At 43.1% G+C, this 19,026-nt stretch overlaps 1 protein-coding gene across 1 annotated transcript in view; it reads right to left on the bottom strand.

Annotated features, from left to right (window-relative positions):
- The window catches only part of HUNK (hormonally up-regulated Neu-associated kinase), a 53,667-nt gene that overhangs the window by 22,439 nt on the left and 12,202 nt on the right, over window positions 1-19,026 (bottom strand). Inside the window, exons 2-3 of the mRNA XM_009894925.1 lie at window positions 14,279-14,571; window positions 5,287-5,342 (exon numbers count right to left, since the gene is read on the bottom strand). Of these exons, the coding sequence (XP_009893227.1) occupies window positions 5,287-5,342; window positions 14,279-14,571 (349 nt within the window). The remainder of the gene's footprint in view (window positions 1-5,286; window positions 5,343-14,278; window positions 14,572-19,026) is intronic.

The following is a 19,026-nucleotide window of genomic DNA, read 5'->3' on the forward strand; positions in this document are numbered from 1 at the left end:
TTGGATGGCAACAACCAGAGCTGAGCTTCTCCCAGGCACTATGTGATGCGCACGGGGCGGAAAGCCACCTCTGGCTGTCGTGGATTGCATAGTGCTGCAGTACGTTACGTAGAGGCCAAGTTTAAGTGGGATTTCATCAACATTTTCCTCGAAATCGTGTAAATGAGCCATTGGATGTAAGGCGAGGCAGGCAGGGGAGTTGCTTTCTGGGACTACTGTGGTGATGTACAAACGCACAGGGTTGCAGAGTCAGCATTTCAGCTCTGAAATAACACAGGGAGATCTTGGAGCAAGAAGGGGAATGTGTTGATTTGGCTCCCCCTTTCCCCCACTTCTGCTTTGAATTACTGTATTTCTGGCCCCTGGGTGTATCTGACACTCTTTTGCTGGCAATAATAACAAGGGACTGGCAAAGGCTGGCACCACGAGCTGATCGGAGACAAGAGGCAGCCTCTCCGCACCGGAGGAGGCTGCAGTTTCCCAACTCCTCTCAGCCAACCCAAGCCTGGGCTGGCACCAAGAAGGGTGTTCCCAACATCTCCCCTGTCTGCTCCAGTGCTGGTATAGCTGCAGGGTGAGCTGGGTTTAAGAAAGGATCTTAAAAATTAAACCACTAAGCAAGGAAAGAAAGGCAGACAGGGTCACACTAGTGGCAGAAGTGGCTGGGGGCAACGTGCAAGCCCACCCTGTCTAGTGGTTGCCCACGCTTGGCTTGGGTAAGAGCAATTATGAAACCACAGCCTGAGAGACGACCCGAGAATGTGAGGAGGGGTTGCAGAGGATCTTGAAAATGAAGTCAAACAACCTGATGTGATAAAAGGGAAGAAGCAAGACGATCTTGCAAGGAGGAGGATAACATGGGCAAAGCTGACAGGCCGGGAGAACGGCCTTTGCTGCAGGGCAACGCATCCAGGAGCAGCGGATCTAGGGAGGTCACAATCAAAGATGTTCACATTTATTAATAACTCGTTATTGATGACAGCTGCAACAACAAAAATACTGCGAGCAAGAACACTGACATCTGTTTTGTTCTCTTTTTTTGATCCAGTCTTCTTAAAAATTCCCAGAATGCATGCGTGTCTAAAATGAAACTGTCTTATCCATGAACGAGGCAGTCAGGAGAAGCAGACTGCTGAATCCTCTTCCTATAGATTTGTGTCTTGTGTCCACGTGTCTCGTGAAACAGCACATTGCAGGGTGTGCTACCCACCTGCCTGGATGGGCTAAAAGCAACACATCTTGTAGGCCAAATATAGCAGGCAACTTCCGAGCCCATGCAATACTCTCTCTCCACAGAATCATTAATTTGGGTCTCTCTCCCTTATCTGCCTACGTATTTGCATAAGGCTTGAAGTAATGGCCTGTCCTTTAGCTTTTACCCCATGTTAAATTTGGCTGATATCAAACAGCAATTCCTCAAGGTATTAGAAGCGCCCTGACAGGGCGCTCGCATAAGCCTTGTTCCCTTACAAGACCAGATGAAAAAAATAATAATGCTTACAAAAAAAAATTGCAATTATAAAGATGACTATGTGAGCTGGAGTACCCAAATGACTGCACAGTGCTTTCCACTCGACTGGCTGCATCTCTGAGAGCGAGACAAGCACAAGGGAGACAAGAATCACCATATTTGACATCCAAAGAGGCTCAAAGGGGTTTTGCTGGAGAACATTGTCAAAACTGAAGGGAGGATCAAGACAATTTCCTTGCCTCGGACAGAAAACAATTGTCTCTGGACACTGCTTAATCATCTCTGCTAGATATGTATTATCCCTGGGGCTTATACAAATACTTCTAAGGATCCATTTACTTAATTAACGTATTTATTAGCTATGGCCCGAGATGAGTTATGCCAACTGGAAAATACTTTTTAAAACTCCTAGAACTAATATCTCCCCACAGTGTTATTCATGGCCTCTACCCTGCTGTGTCATACCACTTTAAAATTACTTGACTGTAATATAATGCTTTACAATCAAAGTATGTAAGGGCTATATTCTGCGATGGTGTAAATCAGCATCCTTTTATCATTAGCAATGTGGGTATACTCTAGTGGAGGTTTTAATTATCTTATTTGCTTAAACTATAAACATCTGATTCACTTTTTTCAGCTCATTCATTTAATCTAGGCTGGTATACTCTTTTTTCTAGCGCCTGTTGAAATGCAGAATGTGTGCAAACACATGCATATTGGGGACAGGGATTTTATCGCATAAGAAATGGAAATATTGTTATTAACATTGTGGCAACACATTGGGATTTCAGTGTGACTTTTATTAAGGATGCACTGCTGATCTCAATAAGAATGGCATTACCACCAGCACCAACAATTTCACTGCCATTCCTGCCTCTGTCTTGGGCTTCCTTTCAATAAGCCGAGCTAATTACAGAACTCAGATCAAAGGCCACACTTGATTTTCCAAAGTAAATATTATGACATGGAAACTCCACCACCCCCACTGTTCGTACTATCGAAGTATCGCATTGCACTACTACTCTTTAACGCCTCCAGAAAATCAACATTAAGCTATGGATATATGGCTATCTCTGAAGCTGTGACAGTTGGAACATGGAAAGAGTTGTTATTAAATAACAGAAACCTTGGCACCAACCTCGTGGACAAGTTTGACCAGCAGAGCTCCACAGAGCTCAGCAGAGCTACGTGTTAGCAGGGTCCTCTTGGTGCCATAGGTGCTTGAGCAGGATGCCAAGGACTTTGCATGGCCTATGCGTGGCTTTTCAAAGCATCTTTATCAGACACCTACTACCATGGGCTGGTAGATGAAGAGAAGTGAATTATTTCCAGCGTTTGCTAATCCTAATGTTCTTAGATTTGAGACTTAACACAGCAAAGTGATTTTTTCTAATAATATTATCTAAGAACATCTTATAAACCACCTTGTCACATAGCTAAAAAGAGTAACAAAATCAAGGTGCCATTAAGCAGCTGGGTGAAGAAAGGGACTCAAGGGATTCAGTTCTCATTGAAATGCATGAACAAGCAGGGATTTTCAATGTCACTTCCCAGTACATTTTTAATCTTCATTTCACCTGTTCTTTTTCCTTTATGGTGGGTTTTCTTCATTTCACAGTTACCATAAGAGCAACATTTTTATTAGGTACTAGTGTATTTGCTGCTGCACAAGACAGGGAGATGAAGCTCCCACCCCAAAGCAGTTTATGTGCACTGGTTTTGTAGCTTCAAGTCTCTTCTCCCAAGCACAAAAAGCAGCACGTAATTCCTCAAAACACGCTCTTCGCTCCTGAAGAACCTTCCTCAGCAGGACTACGTGACGATGCAACTGATTCATCATGTTTCTAGAAAGACAGACTACATAAAATATCGTTCTAAGCGCTGAACGAGCTGAGTGAGGGAACCGGCAGGGAGGAGGAAGAGGAGTAAATTATCTGGTCTCTAAATGATCTGGTCTATGATCAGCCACAGACAGGTGCTGGAAAATTTCTGCTGTCCTGGGAAACCCTGATGGCAATAAAAAGCTTCACAGCAGCTCAAGCAGTACTTCTGCTACCACCTGGAAAAGAGGTACTGGTGAGGAGAGGTTGCCCAGGGACCTGAGGCCCATTTCAGCAGCCCCCGCTCCAGCTTTCCCTGCAATCTCAGCAGACAGAGCATGAAGAATGGAGGCACTGCTTCTTCAGGGTGAACAACCAGAGGTCATCAGCATCTCTAGCGAGATATGGCATGAGCTGACTGTGATACTAAATGTGTTTTTACTTACAGCAAAATTATTACTAATAAAGCAACCTTTATTTTTCTATAACATACCCAGTTGGGTGGTGGGATTTAATTGCTTTGTTTTAAAATACACACTGTGTACAATCTGCTCTGCTTAAAACATCAGGCTGCAGACCTGAGGACAATTTACTTTCAATGCTAGCGAGGCTACAAAAGATTGAACTGTCTCTTTTCTCTAGTCTTCCCACACCACCCACTGTGAGGAGACCTTTCTATGCAACCGAAGCAAATGAAAGTGCAGGAACAGTTATGAAGTAATTTTTTGGCATGTGAGCTTTAATTGTACATGTATCATCTGATTAGGTCTGGGTTTGGATGTCAAGTTCACATACTGTTGTGTAACCAAACACCCAATAACAGGAAAGTTATAGAAACTCTTTAAATCTATCAGATGTTCATATAGCACTGTTGCAAACCATCTGGTCTCACTTATCTGCTAAATCAAGATAATGGGTGGTATCCATCATTACTGATGAATGATTCATGGTAACATATCGGTATCCTCTTGACCCGTAGCTGAGGTAATACAGAGTTCTCTTTTTCTATTATTTTCCCAGAGTCGCTTGAATCGCTATAGAGTAATGACTAGAAGTCATGGTAATAGTTCCAAAGACTGAATTCCCTAAGTAAATTTTCACTATTTCAGACTTTATTAACCATCCTCCTCCTGTTTGTTTGGAGATGCATGTGCTTTATACATTACAGTTAAGTGTCCATTTGACCTGAATGTTAAGTGTTTTTCATCACTTTTCAGATCATGAAACCTTTTGAAGAAAGTCAATCAAGTTTTTAAGTCTGCAACCACAGATACTGCTGTTGGCAAAAGTGTAGGCATGGAGATAAATATAAGCCAATGTTTTGGGGTTTTTTTATGAAGTCATATTTGCTTTTCAATGCCCACATCAACGTTAATGGGAGTTATGCAAAGGTAGTGAGAGACTATACCCACTGATGATTAATCTAAAATGTCTGCACAACTTCAATGAATCAAGTCCTGCGTACAACTGATACCCAAATACAATCAAGATGCTATCGTTTGTCTTTTTTATTTTTTAACAGCACCCTCTAAACCAATTTCATATTGGGTGCTAGAAGCAAATTTAACGAATATAAATATAGGACCAAATTTTGCCAGCTGCTAAAAATGTATGCAACTCCCACTGACTTCAGCGGAAGCATATGCATATGGGGGCAGAATCCAACCCTTAGTAAATACGAAATTATCAAGATAATAAAATAAATTATTGCTGTGGTGTCAATTCTTTAATTCTTTACAAAGTTCCTGATTTGAATATGAAAGCTGTTGGTTAAAAGATGAAGGATTATTCCCATACCAAGTTAAAGCTGAATTATTTGGAACATTTTTTTCACAAGATGCTGTCAGGAACAGCTTGATTGCTATCTATACTCTCTCAGCTCCTCTCTGCAGCAACATTAGCAGTTGTCACATGAAGGATTATGAAGTCTCAAAAACTCTCTTTATAAAACTACCAATTTTAATTACTGGAATTGCCAAACTGGTTTCATACCAATAAGCTTGATATTGTTGTCTTCATCTAGCAACAGATTTTCTATCTTCAAGTCTCTGAAAGAAATAAAATATTTTGAGTGAGCCTCCAAAACAAAGAAGCAGCTTCCCATCACTCTCATCAGTGTATTTACAAGATTCATATATAATAACGCCTATAATGAAAGCAGCACACATAGTTCCACATTCAAAGCAGAAAGCCCCATGCATTGTCTCCTCTCCAAAATTACCAGTGCTTTTGCGCACAGTTTCACACCTATTCTTCAGGCACAAAATGACTTTACAAACATTTGTCAGTACATCCTGTAATTAACCAGGTTCTTCAAATTTCTCACATACTTAAAAGTCTGCAGAAATCTTATACACTGGAAAACATTTCAAATATATGTTTTTGGAACTGGTGGTCACTTTCTCATTACTCTTCATAACCAAAGGCTCTTCACTGGCCACAGCTGAAGAACGAACCTCCTTCTGCAGGGATGTGAGGAGTCAAACGTCTGTCCTCTGCTATTGTCTGCAAGGGAGATCAAAATCAACCTTCCCTGGGGATGCAGCATCCAAACTCCTTACAGAGGTGGTCAGCACTCGTACTTTCATACGTTAGAGGTGAAAACTGAGCCTGAGGGATTGAAATGACTTGCCCCATGCCATCCAGAAGGCCAGTAACCATTCCGAGAAGAAGCCACACAGGTTTTTTCAGTGCTTCATTAGTGCTTTCTCCACCGTGCCACCCTGCCCAACGCCACAGAGCCACTGCACAGATCAGGGCCTGGACCACTTGCAAGACAGACAGGATAAAGTGAAAGCAGTCTCCTTCTACAAGACGGCCAACCCTTCTTCTGATATATACATCAGCATATTGTTCACTTTACATATGCTCTTTCATCACTTAAGAACGTGGTTGCGCTTTCCCAAGCCATTTTCTACCTAAGAAAAATATTCCAGAGATCACACACACACAAAAACACCCCAAACCCCCGAACTGTACAGACTAAGCACTAAGTATAATATAAAAAAAAAAAATCATTTCGATTGCTACACAACTTGTCCATGACTTCTAGCAGTTGGCTGTGTCTTTATCACAAGAATTTTTCCACTGTCCAGACATAAAATATTTCTAACAATCAGTATGCCAGGATACCAATAGCTCAGACGGGCAGTGATGCTTCTCGCAGCACACTGCGGAAAATTCTGGATAATAAAGCCATCAGCTATAATTATGGGAAGTCAGTGACATCCATGGTATTTTGCCTTTGTAAGGCAAAGGGAGTAATGAAGGATGCCTCTATTACAGATGAAGGTATAAGGCTTAATAAAATAAGACAAGTAAACCAACCAAACCAAACAAAGTACTTCCACAAGAAAGGATCTGGGAAAGAAAGAAAGAAAAATAGCTGTGACCAAGCCCAAGCCTTTTTTAAAACGTTCCTCTCCATTCCATTTTATGCCCATGCTGTGTTTCAAATAAACCTGAGGAAGAAGAGTACTTGGCAGGTAGGATGCCACTCGCTTCATCGATACCACCCCACAAAGACCTTCTCCAAACAGGTGTTTCTACACCTCAGTGAGCATTTCTTACAGATTTTCCTTGCTTTGCGTGTGAAAAGAAATCGGATAAATAGTATATAAATCTACCGAAGGAGAGTATTTTGCAAGTTTCAGGTATTCAGGGGCAATACCCAGGTTTTCCTAGAGGGTCCAGCCAAACACTTTGTGAGGAGAGGACTGCCTTCTGCACCAATCCTCTTCTTGGAGAAGCAACGTAACTCAGACAACAAAGCACCATCCTGAGAGACAGGAGGGGGGAATGTGTCCCCTCCTCTGGCAATAACCCAGTGTCTTAACTTGAGGAAACTAGCCACGCTAAAAGCGGCAGCTAATTTCAAATACCACGGCAGAAACGTAGCCAGATTTGGCCATGTTTTGACCAAGACCCAACCTACAAAGAGCCCGCTCTCCAGCCCCGCTCCCGCTCCGAGGGCAAACACCGGCTCCGGGCTGTGCACCCCATGATCCCAGCTGGCATCCACGGCATCCCTCCCCTCATCCATGGGAGACTCCACGTCTCACGACAGTGGTGCAGACCCACCGCCCTGCATCCTCCAAAAGGAGCTTCCCTTGAAGGGCAACTTCTGCCGCTGAGAGATGGCTTGATACAAGGAGGATGTGCCCTGCCAGATGGATCCAGATCAACCCACTTCTGCTTCCCCCTACTGCCAAGAAAGGGCTTATTTCTTCAGTTCTCACGTCTTGATTGCTTGCAGGTGGAGGTTTTCACAGACAGTGCCATTAGGCTCGAGAAAGGTATTGGGGCTGGGAATTTAATAGGACAGAGTGCCAAAAAAACCCAGTATGGGAAAGAGAAAACAAACACAAAGATGACCACAAAAAGCAAAACTAAACTGAAATCAACAGACGCACATGGAGCATCGGGACATACACTGCAATGCTCAGTACGATGTCTCAAAGCAAGGAGCAAGACCATTTTGAAGCTCTGAGTACATTAAACATTAGCTAAGAAGAGGCAAGACTTTAAAAATAAAGGCAAGGGAATGGACAGATGAAAGTTATAAGCTGAGGAGAAAAGACACCCAGGCAATTAGAATAAGTGACAGGAGGGCTAAAAATAAACACAAGAAAAGATATTTAAAGGATTCAAGGTTAAAAAAAAAAAAAAAGAAGACAACTAAAAGTAAACATCACAGGGCATTTTAAAGTTATCAGAGGAGGAAAAAAAAAATTAAATATAGCCTCAGCATAGAGTGCAATCAGACCTGGTTAATTAAAGTTGTTTACCCATATGTCTATTCTCAGCAGATTTGCCGGTAAGTGGTAACTGATCTAATAGTCCATATGCACCACATTTTTGTCAACCTGTGTCAATACGAAAGCACTTTTTTCTTTTCGGTGTGACACCAGGAACTAGGACAACAGGTTTTTACTCCCTCATACAACCTAATGAGAAGATTCCACGCAAACCAGCCTTAGAAAAGTGAAGCAAAAGCCGTATGCAACCAAGCCAAAAACCCCCAGACTAAGTCATAGCTGGAAAACGGCTGTAACGCAAATGTGGACCCCCGGGCAGCCAGACCCCCTACAGCAGTCTGGCAGCGGGGCAGGGGGATGGCAGGTACCTGCAGTCAGGACAGCAGAAGGGCAAACAGAGCCTGCCTCTCTGGACAAGATCCGTGGCCATCAGCACAGAAAGGTTATTCAGTGAATAGTTTAAGTGACTTTAAGAACGCACCAGATTACCCACTATTTCTTTTTGACAAAAAGTGCAGTGGGACAACCCAATTACACATCTGCCTTAGGCTCATCCTGCAGACAGGACCGATTTCCCTGAACTTCTTAAATGCTTTATGTCAGTTCTGTCCGATTCAAACTTTAATTATTTTTTACAAAAGGAGGTTTATCTGAGTTGCTGCTTTGTTTGAATGTTTACATTAATGCATTGAAATGGAAAAAGTAGCACCATTGCATCCAAAAGTGTTAGGGAACCCTGAATTTCTTGCACTATGTTATAAATTGGTTTAACAAATAAAAGCAGACATACCACCTTATTTATTTTGGTCAGTGGAGTTTTTTGCATGTTTTTAATAGCTGCATACTGCAAGAGAGAAGGCGAGTTAACAGCTACGACACACGCAGCAACTGAAGTCCTTGCTGAAGTCAATGGGAAGACCCAGAGCACTGAACACCAGGTACCCATGCTGATCCCTGTGGACTCAAAGGTCCTCATAGTTTTGCACTTCTTGGTGGGTTCCTAGAGCAGGACAGGGCTGCTTTGCAACTGGAAGGGCTGGGCAAGCACTCCCTCACGCCAACAGCACACATGCTGCACTGCACGGGTTTGAGGTGGGTAGAAGAAACGCGGTTGCTGGAGACCTTCAGTTTCCCTCCTTGAAGTAAATCTGATCTTGTTCCTTACTGTCACAGGTCCTCAAATTTTTTTTTCCCCTCAAGCAAATTTTCAGCATTCATTGCTGAAAAACTTCAAAATACCCCCAGTGATTAAATCCTAAAGGAACAAAAAATTTTCACCTTTTCCTGAGGGGTTAGTTCCATGATGCTGAGAGAGTCTAACTATGGTACAAGTCAGTCAAATAATGAAGACACTCAAGAAAGATCACACTGCGTTACCACAATGTGGAGAATCAGCATATATTTATGCCTTGTCAGCTTGTGAAGCTAGCAGCATACAGTCGGCCTTCCCCGTATTTGAAAATATGCCTTCTTCATGGGATGGTTTGTTCTGCTGCTGATGGGGCTGATGTGTCTCTGGCTTTGTTTAGAGCTTCACAGACCACTTTGGAAATCCCAACTCCAGCCAGTGACTCCACCAAGAAACACAAGCCTGCTCCACTGAGCGAGCCACCCCAGGCTTCAGCTGTCAGCTCAGCGAGCTTCTGAAAGAAGCTTATTCAGTGTCATTGCAGGCATCAGACAGCAAAATTGAAGTTTTTGCATTACACACTTTATTTCTTGTCTGGGGGAGGAGGGAAGGTTTTACCAGCAAGCAGCTGCAGAGCAGCAGTGGTTAGCTGCTGTCTCATGCATCTTATTTTTAATCAAACAGCACAATGGAAAATCATTCCTGAACTACCAACCCACAAGCCCACTTTCTAGCCCCATGCAAGAGCCAGAGGTGAGCTGGAAAGGTCACGGAGATTTGGGTTCATCACCACGTCAATATACATTTCAAAGGCTTTGTTATCAAAATATTATTTATTGAGCCTGATTCTTCTCAGTCACAATGTCACTGAATTCAATGCGGTTGCCTCTGTAAAAGAGGAATTCAGTCTATTGTCTTCACTAAAACAATGTTTAGTTTGTTTACAGCAGAGTACTCCAAGAGAGAACGCCCAAAGGTAATTTTGAAATCTGACATAAAATAGAAAGACAAACCAGCTTTGCACTTCAAAAGGAGACTTTGTTCTGTAGTGCAGGATCTGTCATAAATATTGCATCAGCAGCCAGAGTACTGGCACTTAAAATTAATAGGACGGAAGTTATCAAAGCCAACATGTCAAAAGAGCGGTTACCAAGGCAGGAATCCCGTAGCACCCTGAGAAACTGGATTGCATGGCACCACATTACTCTGCTAGGGAAAAAGAGATCATGGAAAAATATATAAACTCCGCTCAAAACCTCAGGGGTTTTTTTTGGGTCTTTCAACCTCCTGACCTGCTTTTAATTACAAAATGGCAGTGGAAGTTACAACTAGGCTGCCATGAAGACAGAAAAAAGGGGAATTCAGAAAGCTATCTTTGCTACCAATACATTATTAAATTCTTTTCTTTGACATCCTGACAGTAATTGCACTGAATGGGATTGAATTTTGTTAAAATTGCTTTAAAAGGGTTGTTGAGAATTTCCTGTGGGATGCAGTGGCAAGCACCAAGGCTTTCACTTCATTTTCTCTGTTGTCCTTATGCTCCCAAGGGGCTTATTGTTCATCGTGCTTTTTGACAGCATGAAGGCCTATGTAAACACCCTCTGAAAAGAGAAAGCTTCACCAGATACTGCCATTTGGGTTTGTTTTCCTCTGTCAGAGGGAAGATAAATATTCCTACCTGATTCACAGCTGAGCTTGTTGCAAGTGTATTTTTAGTAACCAACCAGCTCTTCTGATAGAAGGAATGAAACACAAATGATTACATGCAATTATATATAGAATAGCGGCATTTCTTTTTTCAGCGAGCGGCCAAGGAGTTCTGAACCCCAGACACTCCCCACCAAAGATGTAGCTCCCGCGCTCAGGAACTTGCAGTCTTCATCCATCGTAGCAGATGATATATTTGTAATTTGAAATACATCTATACAGTCAGACATGAGTATTCTTTTTTTAACTTCTCTAAATAAAATGAGGTTTCTTGAAGTTTTTTAATTTTAGGCTGCTCGCACATCGGTGCCTCTTAGAAGAGGCATTTCCATTGAGTTGTGGGTCCCAGCTCTTTTCCAAAGTGCTTTTCTGTCATGCCAAGTCTTGATTGTAAGTCATAAAGCTTACCGAGTAACATTCATCAAATAATGTAATCAAATTTCATGCAACTTGTTTCATCTGGCATTTTTTCATCCTGAGTTACACAACAGGGCAAGTCATCTATATTATTCCCTGAATAATGCAGACAAAAACGCTGGCGACTTTTGCAACAAAACAGTCACTGAACGCTTTTCAATGTCCTGCCCCACTCCATGCGAATGATGAAAGCATTTGGAGAGAGACAAACAGCAGACCGCTTTCTGGCCTAGGATGCCGTGTTTTGTTTCACACGCAGTGAATGCAAACGCCCACAGATCACCACCTAGATGAAAGTGCTGTTATTTTTACCTGTTTTAAAAATAACAACAATAACAACAACAGAACATTGCCATTTTATCCAGGGTGAGAATGAATCAGACTTCTGCACTATTTTTTCCCCCCTCTTCAGCTGCCAATTGAATGGTCTGTTTTTAGAGTTGCCAGAGTCAAAAGCCCGAGACGCTGAAGGACAACTCCTGGGGTAACTATTATTCTTTCTCCATCTCTTGCTCACAGAGAGCCAGAGGAATAAATCTGGATCACGCCATCAGTGTTTTTCCTGCATCTCTATGCTGCTCTACGTACTTTGTTTGCAGAGTAAGTCAAGACATTGAATGGTTAAGCTAGAGAAAATACTTGCAGATATACTGCCTGTGATGCTGTCAAATGTTATCAGTTTAAGCAGAATCAGACCTGCTCATTATCTGGATGGAAGACTCTCGAGGACAAGCTCTGTGCCTCGCTGTGATTTGAGAAATGGAGTGGATGGAGTATGCTGCCTTTGGGGTAAGGATTAATCCAACATCACGGGGCTGGACGGAGAGAGCTCAGCTGCCAGATGCAGCAGAGCGTAATCACTATTTCCAGGGCTGCTTCCTCCCTCCGCTCACGAAGGTCCCTCACACTTCAGTCTCTGTGAGCTGAAGAGAGACAGCAGAGGGAAAAAGGGGGAAGCATGCAGCATCCGTACAGGAACTTGTGCTCACATTCTCTCTGGACCCCAAAGCCTTGCCTTCTTCCCACCACAGCAGCCTGTCAATTCTATCTTGTACCTCGTGAATCAGCTATTTTGGTACAAAATGCAGGTTTGAATCCTCTCTGAAAAAGAAGGGAATCAAAGCCAAACCTACCAACACCCCATAAGTGCTTCAGCCGCTATGCAAAGGGTAAATTTTTCAGGAAGAGGAACAGCTGCTGAACTCAATACTGCTGTAAAAAGCTAAATAAATTCATCTTGTTCCTGCCAGGTTTTCCTCTACCCAACTGAGAAACTTTGACCTTTTTCCTTCCTCTCTCTCTCTCTGTATGTACTGGATATCAATTGATCCCTTAAAGCTGTAAGTAGACGACTTCTTTTTCCATGCCCCAAACTGTGGGGTTAATAATTTAAAGAGGACGGCAGTTTAGCTGCTGATAGAGAGCCTGCAAAATAGACCTGTTGGCGGCTGCTCAAATATTTATATTACGGTGGTACCAGAAATTTAGCTTGAGATAAGACCTCAGTACACCCAAGGCTGTATGTGCACGTAGCACCTATCCCTAATGGATCACAGGGAACATGCAGAGAGATTCAAGATTAAAAAAAAAAGCCGTTTTCAGAAAGCATGGAGTTCCACCAAGCCAGATGCACCCAACAGCGTTGCACAGCGGTAGGCAGCTCAGCGCACAGCTGGGCACAGCTGGAGGAGCTGACTGTGGGCTGCCTTCAGGCAGTTTGCCAGCTGCCTGCACAGCAGCCCTGTGGACGGGTGTGTATAACAGCTTTCCATCAGAGAGTCACACAGAGTCAGTGCAGCCAAAGAAATTAGGAACCCGACCCTCAAAAGTATTCAGGTGTCTAGCGCCTACTATGTGCCCCCATAACCTAAGAGGACGGGGCCTACGCAACTTGCTCAGCATCATACAGGAAGTATATGGGAGTCCAGACTTAACACTAGTTGGCCCAAATTTAGAAAGCGGAGCCTCCTTCTTAAACAATACCCTATAAACGCACCTAAGAAAAGACAAGGAGACATAACAGCTCAGACCAAAGGTCCACCCAGCCCACCGTCCTCCTGTCTCCACAGCAGCCAAGAATAAATAAGCAGAGAAAGGAACAGGGAGAGGCAATCACATGTGGTACCTCCACCTGTACCCTCTTAGCTTCTACCACTTGCTGCTCAGGGACTTCAAGGCAGAGGTAGCTATTCCTTATTCAGCAGCCCTCTGCAGGCTTCTCTCTGATGAACCTGTCTTGTTTCCCCTTGAGCCCAGGTAAACTTTTAACTCCACAACATTCTTCTCCTGCAAGGAGATCCACATTCTGCTTATACACTGACTGAACGAAGGTCCTAAAGAAAAATAGTGGTGTACCACAACAGCTCTGGATCTCTCCTGAGAAGACACTGAGATGAACTAAACAGTTGCATACTCTGCATTGCACTTCACAGAATTCAAACTTGTGAGGTCCTGTTGGGGCAATGTAGTCAGCAGAAAGAGCAGAAGCAATGGACTTCTGTGGTCCCACCCAGGTTTTGTTCCACCTGTGTCACTGTGAGGCTTTGGGCAAATCATTTCATCTCCCCACACTGCTGTATTTGCACCAGTAAAACAACAGACACAACCACCTCCTCAAAGAAATAGTGAAACAATTAATTAGTTAACGTTGTTCCAGCGCTTTCAAGAGGCAAATTAGTGCTACTTGCAGGCGAAGAGCCCTACGGTTGCAAAGCACAGGCTTATCTTTAGGGACATGGGGTCAGCACAGCTCCCATGTGCTCACCTGAAGTTACACGCTTACTTAAGTGCCTTCTGCAGATACTTTCTAATGTCTACAAGACCAGCATCTAAACAGTATCACGAAGATTAGCCAAAATGGCTGTCAAGAATATGTTTTTATAAGGGACACTCGTTACTATACAAGTAAATGCTGAAATACCACTTAGAGGCTCTGAGATAAATTTTAACCAGAGAGGGTTTCTTAGATTACCTGTGAACTACTCCTGCCCGGTGAAGATGTTCAACTGCCAGGATAAGCTGCCGGATATATTTGCGCGCTTCATGCTCCTCGAGTCTTTTTTTCTCATAGATCTTGTGCATCAAGTTGCCACCAGGGCACAGCTCCATGACAAGGTAGTAGCTGTTTTCAGTTTCCAGTATATCCAGCAACTGAGCAATGTTCGGGTGGCGGATCATTTGCTGGATCTGCCCTTCCCGTCGCAGATTCTTGGTGACATAGGTGTCCTTTTTGGCTCTTTTCTTGTCAATTACTTTCACTGCCACCTAATGAAAAAAACAGAGGAGAGAGGGTTGTTAGCAGTCACACCAATGATTTATTGCTCTAGCCTTGTATAAGAAACCTCAAAAGAAAAACTAAAAAAGAAAAAAAAAAGGATGTATGTCAGTCGCAACTGATAGACCGCTGTTTCAGGCGCAACTGCTCAGATCAGGGAAATATCTGTTTTTCCAAACGCACTGAAAATTTCTTTCTTTATTTCCTTGTATGATGACAGACAAAAGTTATTGCAAGGAAATAGCTAACAAAGGAGAGAAGACAATCTCATTAACCATACCTAAACGCTTTGCACACTAGGCATTTATTTTACTTATTTTCCCAGAAAGTCTTCAGGCTGGTGTTTACAAGTTTTAAGTGCCATTTTTGGCTTTTTCTGGCTTGTGATATACAATTTGAGATTATATGCTTCCATGACAAGTTTCTTAAACTGTAGCCAAGTGTCAGTTTGGCATGATTAAGAAGAATAAAAACATGGTATGAAAAACAAAATAATTTTGGCACCACTCTCCTGCCACATTTCTTTTTCCGCTTTTAAAACGTACAGGAAAGACGATCCCCTTGTGAATTCTAGAACTGAGCAACTCTGCAAAACCCAAGAAGGAAAAACTTCTCTCTTTTTTTTTTTTTTTTTTTTAATGCACATTCTCAGTGGCACACCTGCTCACAGATGTCCAAGTCAACTGGAGCCCATCATGAAAATACATAATAAAACTAAGGAGACTCTGTACCACAATCTATGACAAAACACGTGCTAGTACCTATCCAAGGGCTTTCCTTCTCATTGCTGGTGCAGAACATCACCTGAGAACAAAAGGATGGGACCGGCTAGGGTATTGCCCTTTTCCATGCTTAAAGAATCTGGTTCCTTTTATTGTTTTAATGGCTTCACTAAATAGTCGCAATAAGAGTATCTGCCTTTTTTCTGCCTCAGATTTATAGACACTTATTGATTTATTGAGGTTTCTTATTTAGACTGGGTGCTGCAGACTTCCAGGTCATTTGCGCCAGACAAAGATTTAACAGCTTGTGCCAGCTGAGCAACAAAAGCCACCGCGAAATCCTCCCTCCCGGCTCCTCCTCTCCTCAGAGCTCTGCCACAAAGGCACTCCTTCACCGCATGCACCCGGACCCCATAGCTTGTCCATCGTCGCCCAAGTGACAGCTGCTTGTTTGTCAGGATGAAGTGGCGGGGGGCGGGGAAGGGGCTGAGGGCCGGGAACCACGGTGCTTGGTATTCCTGCCTGACACTGAATTTCACATGATGTGAAAGAGTCTTTTTTGCATGGGTACAGGTCCAACAAAATGCACAGAAAATGCCACGATCCCTCTGTCCCCCCAAATGGAGGCACAAAGATGCTGCACCCACATCTTTGCTGTCTGCCTTGATTTGGCCTTGGAGGATCTTGAGGTACTGGAGGACACTGAGGTGCTGGAGCATGTTCAAAGAAGGGCAACAAAGCTGGCGAAGGGTCTGGAAGCTTATGAGGAGTGGCTGAGGGAACTGGGGGTGTTCATCCTGGAGAAAAGGAGACTGAGGGGAGACCTTATCGCTTTCTGCAACTACCTGAAAGAAGGTTGTAGCAGGGTGGGGGTCAGTCTCTTCTCCCAACTATCAAGTGGTAGGACAAGAGGAAATGGCCTCAAGTTGTGCCAGGGAAGGTTTAGATTGGATATTAGGAAAAAATTCTTCACTGAAAGGGTTGTCAAGCATTGGAACAGGCTGCCCAGGGAAGTGGTTGAGTCACCATCCCTGAAGGTAGACACATGTAGACATGGTGCTGAGAGACATGGTTTAATGGTGGACTTGGCAGTGGTAGGTTAACAGTTGGACTTGATGATCTTAAAGGTCTCTTCCAACCAAAACAATGCTATGATTCTATAATCTCCCACATTACTTTAGTCCTACAACAAGAAGGAATAACAAAAGTGGGGAAAACGTCAGAGTTTTATTTACTGCAGCTTTAACACCCAGACAACAGCACAAGCTTAAGAGGCTTCTCTCCATCTCCAGCTCATGCAACATCCCTTCTTATGGCCAACGAACTAACTACTCGCAGCAAACTCACTTTCAACTACAGACAACGACGTCATTACTGGGGGCTAGCGGGCTTCGGCAACAGGGAGACAAAGTTACTCAAAGCATACCTGGCTGCCTTCCTAGCTTGAGAAAGTGCCAAGCACACATCAAGCACATGACAGCTCCCAGCGTGCCTAGCCTTACCTTTATTTTTTCTGCAAGCAAAGGAAAGGTTAAATTAGAGAACATTTTGGTTTTCCTTTAGAGAACAAAAGCCACAAAAAATATGGTCTGGAAATATGACAACAAAAATAGATCTAGACCGTTTGACACAAACACCTTGAATCAAAGTCAAGTTTTACCAGCTGAGGAATTGAAAGATAAAACTATAGGAGTTGGGGCTTCATTGTCTTAAGGGCCAGAAGTCAGGATCACTGAGCACATTATTATCTGGATACATTTCTCCTGCTAAATGATCATTCTGATGAAATACTCTTGATAAAGAGATAAGGCTGAACACCACACGAGACAGCTGCTTGGGTGAAGCCCAGGGCAGAATCAGGACCATAAACGTCTGGAAGCTACATTCCTGACTAGTCACATTAAAGAAACATCATTTAGTCGTAAGAGAAAACAACAGGCAAATCAGAGCTTAACTTCACCATTTTTGAAAGCCTCAGGTGATTCACCAAGGAAACAGCCTTAAATTAGAACGTTCTTCCATCTAATGAGATAGGACCAAGAACACAGAGGCTTGCATGGATTATTTAGACAGCAAACCACAGAAGTTATTCTGGTGAGGACAAATTCAGGGGTTACAGAAACTTGAGATGCTAGTTTGTTTGCTGGCAACACACAATCTCTGCAAAAGTTTTTTTGTTTTTTTTTTTAAAAAAAAGCTGATATTTTCCACAGTTGCAGGATCCAAAACATGCAGTATTAACAGTATGGAACAGAGTAATCTGTTGTACATATCAGTAAGTCACCCCAATTCATTGACCTAAAAAAAAAAAAAAAAAAGGCAATTACTAAATGCAGGCATGTCTGCTGCCCGGGCTGAGTGCGGCTGTGGGGAGCAGGGGCAACCACCTGAACCCAGGAGACAGAGCCAACTACGTGACTACTTGATGATTTTTCCACTATCACAAAAAATTAGCTTTCTGTGCCTTAAGGACAGATTTTCTCCTCAATTTTGACAGATACTTGGTCAGGCACCCCATGTAACCCAGCGGACAAGCAAAGCCTGCTTTCAGACCCACCCCTGACTTCGAGCTACCTTTCCCTGTTCGATGCCCTTTGCGTCAGGTCCGAGAGATCCACCAGCAGAGCTGACTAAGCTGACAAAGGTGGAAACAACAGTTTTGTTTCAGCAACAGCTTTGCATAGGAGAAAGAGAAGAGTAAAACACTAAGTAAGACTACAGGGGTCTTGTATCTGCATGGGAGACGGGCAGGAAACTAGCTTCAGTGCGGTATTGCTTGATCCTGGGACACACGTGTGGGACCTTGCCTCCTCGCCTAGATCCGTGCTGCATCCCAGAAATATCTCGGACAGGTGCCTCCCCTCTCCGTCTCAGGGACTATTCAAAGGCCAGGGTCTTTAAGGAAACCTCTATATATCTGAAGAAAAAGAATTGTAGTTGACCCAAACACACAAGCGGCCTACCAACTTTCATATGGATGTTCTTCATAATAACTTCTAGCTTTTGTTCCTCTCTGTTCCTGCTGGGTGTTCTTCCTTCTTACTTCTTTCACTGTCCTCCTAGTCAATGCGCTTTCCCTTGCACTGCAGGTCTTTTTGCTTTTGCTTTCTTGTAAGATCACTTTGCCTTTCTAAATGAAATGCACCCCATGGTACAAGGGTTGTGCAAAGGCATCAGCACTCTCAGGCAGAGCCCCTGTGGGGTTTATTTGCTTATTTGGGTCTCTTGGATTGTCTTCTGATTTACAATTTTCTCTGAAGCATACGGAGGAAATCTAGGGATCAAACTCTCCACTCAGTTACTCCGGGGTTGACTTAGCTCAATATCCCCAATTTTGAGTGCATCCAGAGGTAGACCAAGGTAAGTGAAGACCGAATGTGCTCTGACGCATTTAATATACACAGCCTCCTGTACGGTGTATATGAGTGTGCATACACCTGAAAATTTCATCCATGCAGAAGGAAAAAGCATTCAGTAGAGAAAACACTGTAGATGTTAGATAACCATAAAATAAACACGTTCGAGCTTTCATAACCTACTCAAGACATGCCAGTTATTCAGTTTTGCTCTCCTAAGTTTCAAGTAGAGGCTCTTTGCCTCTGCATCATGCTTATCTCCTGACTTGAACTCTTGACCAATATTGGCACAGAAATAAAAAATAAATGACAAAGCAACTAATTACTCTGAATATGTAGGAACAGTAGCTCTTGACATTCAACACTG

This window comes from Charadrius vociferus, unplaced genomic scaffold, assembly GCF_000708025.1.
Source record: "Charadrius vociferus isolate BGI_N301 unplaced genomic scaffold, ASM70802v2 scaffold201, whole genome shotgun sequence".
Classification (NCBI taxonomy): Eukaryota; Metazoa; Chordata; class Aves; order Charadriiformes; family Charadriidae; genus Charadrius; species Charadrius vociferus.